The sequence below is a fragment of the Arachis stenosperma genome, chromosome 8, assembly GCF_014773155.1.
Source record: "Arachis stenosperma cultivar V10309 chromosome 8, arast.V10309.gnm1.PFL2, whole genome shotgun sequence".
Taxonomy (NCBI): domain Eukaryota; kingdom Viridiplantae; phylum Streptophyta; class Magnoliopsida; order Fabales; family Fabaceae; genus Arachis; species Arachis stenosperma.
In genome coordinates, this window is record NC_080384.1 from 28,910,367 (window position 1) to 28,915,080 (window position 4,714).

Consider the following 4,714-nt stretch of genomic DNA (forward strand, 5'->3'; position numbering starts at 1 on the left):
TATCTTATAAAACATTTTTTTGCTTAATATATTTTTCAAAGATAAAAATTTCTTCTCATATATATTAATTACTTACTTATTAGCATTTATAATTACATTTGACTAAATGAAAGACTTCTATTGACAAAGTCAGATAAAAATATCTTTTTAAAGCAAGAAAGAGACAAATATTTTTTCTTTTATCTTCTATTAAATGATTTAAATCCTTAATCCTTTTAAATTGAATTGAATTGGCAGAATTGCGCAAGGTTTCCGTTTCCGCGTCACTTTAGGCGAAATTACAGAATCTACCCTTCCTTGATCTCCGTTAGTGGGGGCCCATTAGTCTCAAACAGTAGGCATTAGTATATAATAAAGGAAGCAGACACGGTAGACCTTCCTCAAGGTTCCGAAACCGCGCCATCTCGCGGCACCGGCACCGAAACCCAAATCGGTCATTTCCTAACCAAAAAAGAAACACTAAAAGAAAAAAAAAAAGAGAAAGAGAGAGAAGGTGGTTGATGATGGAGAGAAGCGATCATGCGATGCGTGGAAGGAAGCCGGGTGAGTGAGAATGCTGCGCTGCAGCTGCAGAGGATCACGCCTCCTCCTCCATTCCCACATGGCGCTCGATCCTAGCAAACCCTAACTTTTTCCTTTCCCTCCTTCATTCCTTCCTTATCCAGGTCTTGATCCTTTTTCGTCATTGCGTTCATTCATTCATTCTCCATTTTTTTTTCTTTGTGAAGAAATTTCAGAATCTGGATCAGGTACAGCTACAGATACAGATACAGTGATGGGTGAGGTGGGGAAAATACTGTACATGGTTGTGGTTGATGACGACGCCGACAAGAAGGACAAAGGAAAGGACTCTTTTCGCTACACTCGCCCTGTTCTTCAGAGCACGCTCCAGCTCATGGGATGCAAAGCTCGCCATGCCTTCAAGGTATACTTTCTTTTTTTTCTCTCTCTCTCTAAATATGATTTTTCATTAAAATAAAAAATATATATATAGAAAAAATCCCGAATGAATGTGTTTTGAGGTGTTGATCTGGACTGCCATGTGAGTGTGTGTATATTTGATTATTTTTGGATTTTTTTTTTTATTGAGAATGCATTTGATTTATTGTGTTGTTGAGTCTCCTGTTGTGGGTCATATGCGGATGTTATGTTCATTCTGTTAAAAAAGGTAGATCTATGTTGGAAGTTACTAATATTGCAATGGAATACTCAATAACTGATGCTTTGTTGTTAATTAGTTGGTATCTAATATTGTTAACATGCATTATATGGTTCTATCAATCTGTGTTGTTCATGGCTTCTTTGTATGATTGACCTTTCAGAATTCTAATAAATTTGTCTCTTGACTTTGTTGACAAAATTATTCTGAATACTTTTCCTCTTTTCCATCTTACCAGATCAGCCAAAGAGTATTTGAGCTCACAAGGAATGGGAGTTCTACTGATGATTTTCAGTCCGACGGAATGATATTGTCTGGTTTCCATGCTTCCAACAGTAATATTGTTGAAAAAGATGCTCGTGCTGCTGCTGCTATTTGCCTGGATAAAACAGACCTCGGCAGTCATTTGGTTTTAGGGAAAGATTATCAAAGGAAGAGTATACCATTTGAGTTGTACAAGAGACGCACAACAGTATTTGTCCAGAGAGAGAAATTTCTAGATATTGTCTGCGAAGCTTTGGCTGAGTACAAATACATGGGCCCAAACCAGAGAGCCGACTTGGCATTAGCATGCAAGTATGTTATTTAATAATTTCTTTGCTGATGAGTGAAACTACGGAGTTTAATACGAAGTTCATCATATTTGGAGCTCACTAGTATGAAACATGGACTGCTTCCTATTATTTTCTGCAATTTTCCCACTCATTTCTTTTTTCATTATTTTCTTGGATGGCAGGATTCGAGAACGAAAGGAATCCATGACAGTGCTGTTGTGTGGCACCAGTGGCTGTGGCAAATCCACATTGTCTGCACTGCTGGTATCTTAGCATGTTGTCTTTTTTGTGATTACAAATATGTATTGTGGTATTGCCAGATTTTTTTCTAATTTTGGGGTAGGATATGTAACATATAGTAAGAATTAAAATTGAAACTAAAGCACCCTCTAGTTCAAAAATTTAGCTTATGATTTTAACTTCAGGGTAGCCGATTGGGAATCACAACTGTGGTATCAACTGATTCTATAAGGCACATGATGAGAAGTTTTGCTGATGAGAAGGAGAATCCCTTGCTTTGGGCCTCCACTTACCATGCAGGTGAGTGTTTGGATCCTATTGCTGTTGCAGAAGCAAAGGCCAGAAGGAAATTTAACAAGCAGGCTGGTGTGTTACATACACTTTCCAAGGATGAATTAAACGAGGATCATAATTCTAGGAAACCTGATACCCGGACATTGGAGGTTGGATCTGGTGCTGCTACTGAACTGCTAAATGCAAAACAAATGGCTGTAGAAGGATACAAGGCGCAAAGTGAGATGGTGATTGAAAGTCTTGACAGACTAATCACTGCCTGGGAAGAACGAAAAGAGTCTGTTGTTGTTGAGGGAGTTCACTTGAGTCTTAACTTCGTTGTATGTTGATTCTTTCTATCTTTGGTCCTTTACTGTTTCTTTCCTTTTCTCTGTCAATTACATGGTATTATATTTTCATCTTCTCATAGCAATAATAATTACTATGCAGATGGGGCTTATGAAGAAACATCCCTCAATAATACCATTCATGATATACATTACAAATGAGGACAAGCATATGGAAAGATTTGCTGTTCGAGCAAAGTATATGACATTGGACCCAGCTAAAAATAAATATGTAAAGTATATTAGAAACATTAGGACAATCCAGGATTATCTCTGTAAGCGTGCTGACAAACATTTAGTTCCCAAAATAAACAATACAAATGTTGATAAGAGTGTAGCAGCCATCCATGCTACCGTCTTTGGCTGTCTTCGTAGGCGTGAAGCTGGAGAACAGTTATATGATCCTGTTAGAAATACAGTAACAGTTGTAGATGAGGAATATCAAAATCAATGTGCAGCCAATTCTCTGAGCTCGAAAGGAATGTTTCAGTTGATCCAGAGAAAAGGTTCTTCTAGGCATCTTATGGCTCTTGTAAACAGTGATGGATCTGTGGCAAAGGCTTGGCCTGTTCATTCTTTTGACGGTAATGGCAAACCTATATGGGGCTATGGACCTGAGAATGGCATTGGAAATCTAATGTATGGACCTTTACGGATCGGCAAGGCAGAAACTGTAAATCTTCAGTTTGGTTTGTATGGGATCAGTGCTTGGCCCAGTGATGGTGGCACTAGTCGCACTGGAAGTGTCGATGAGTCAAGAGCGGATGAGACTGATACAGGAAGCAGATATCTATCCTCGTGCTGTAGCTCACCAAGGCTGTCCGATGGACCGGCAAAGGAGGTAAGTTTGAATATTTTGTTCAAAATGTAAATGTCTAGTTTTATAGTCATGGAAGATTTGATTGTCAAACTTCACTTGCTTGTTTTCACCATTTTTTAGGTCAAGGAGGATCTTTCAGTGCATGGCAGTGATGAAGAGATTGATGATCAACTGGAGGCAGGCAGTGATGAAGATTTAAGTGACGATGGTGACAAACATCGCCATGAGGAGGTAGAAATTCATATGCTAACTTAAACGATTTATCTTTCTTACATATCTGTATATTTGATTAAAATAACTGAGAGTACTTTCAGGTTACCTTTGGTATTGCCCTTGCTAGCAAACGTATTAATTGATGATGTTGCAAGTATTATCATTCTATTCAATGATTCTGCCCCTTGAGGCACATAGATTTATACTGCAAATTTGGAGGCACACAGTTGTATTTAACTATCTTTCGTAAAATTTACAAGCTTGTTTATTGATGTGCAGATTGGATCAGTTGACGAGGAATCTACGAAGTCTGACGAGGAGTATGATGATTTAGCCATGCAAGATGTGCAGGCGAGCGGGTATTGGTCAGATGACGACGATGGATTCAAGAATAAGGTCAATTCTGTTTCCTGGGACCAAGGAACAAAATTGCAAGGCAGTAAGTATCGCCAGAACTTGGATCTCTTCCTTAGAACTAGAAGTGAGCCAGTGACAGAGTCCCTGTGCTCATATTCGTCTTTGCTTGTGGAAAAGAGTGAAAAGAGGTTGCCACCGACTGGTAAAGCCAAATTGAGAAAACGATCTCTGAGTATTCCTGCACTATGAAAAAGGATTCATCAACTCTAGGTAGTAGGATCCTTCTTTGGTTTATTTTTATTTAGGGCTGGTCACATCTGAGATTTTGCTAACAGTGTATATTACTGTTGAAATGGAAGAAGTAGTCGTGTGTTCTGACTTTAGTCACCTAATCATTTGCGGATATATAAACTTCTCAAGTTTTTTCCTCCAAACTTTTGAGTTGAGTTGCGAACGAATCTTTTATTTATTTTGCTTAGATGATTGGTACTTTGGTGATATTTAGTGATAACACTTCTATCATTTAATTTAACAATAATTCTACCAATATTCTTTCTTAGGAAAAAGGCTCTAGTATGTAGTAGACCAATAGTATCCCGCTTGTTGAGACTTTTTTTTTTGGGTAGTCAACTACTTGAAGATTTATTTATTTATTTTAAAATTTAGGGTACAATCAACCAAGTTGGATTGGTCTAGTGGTTAGTTCACTAATCCGCTTAAACAAGTGTCGAGGGTTTAAATCCTGCCTTGT

The 4,714-nt window shown here is 38.1% G+C and overlaps 1 protein-coding gene across 3 annotated transcripts; it reads left to right on the top strand.

Annotated features, from left to right (window-relative positions):
* The first annotated feature begins 240 nt into the window (after positions 1-240).
* On the top strand, positions 241-4,397 carry LOC130944735 (P-loop NTPase domain-containing protein LPA1 homolog 1-like). 3 transcript variants are annotated; one of them, XM_057873228.1, is made up of 8 exons: positions 241-543; positions 729-925; positions 1,398-1,735; positions 1,896-1,977; positions 2,139-2,567; positions 2,677-3,414; positions 3,514-3,624; positions 3,886-4,397. In XM_057873228.1, exons 1-8 carry the CDS (start codon positions 501-503, stop codon positions 4,210-4,212), a joined length of 2,265 nt encoding a protein of 754 aa, XP_057729211.1. In that variant the 5' UTR covers positions 241-500; the 3' UTR covers positions 4,213-4,397. The 3 variants fall into 3 exon arrangements, with proteins under 3 accessions (XP_057729211.1, XP_057729213.1, XP_057729212.1); XM_057873230.1 differs by having other exon boundaries at positions 243-665; positions 756-925; XM_057873229.1 differs by having other exon boundaries at positions 244-665; positions 750-925.
* The last annotated feature ends 317 nt before the right edge of the window (positions 4,398-4,714 follow it).

Coding starts and splice junctions, on each gene's coding strand:
- LOC130944735 (XM_057873228.1), top strand. CDS start 501: ATGATGGAGAGAAGCGATCATGCGATGCGTGGAAGGAAGCCGG. Junction 926..1,397: donor AAGCTCGCCATGCCTTCAAG/GTATACTTTCTT, acceptor CCATCTTACCAG/ATCAGCCAAAGAGTATTTGA. Junction 3,625..3,885: donor ACAAACATCGCCATGAGGAG/GTAGAAATTCAT, acceptor ATTGATGTGCAG/ATTGGATCAGTTGACGAGGA.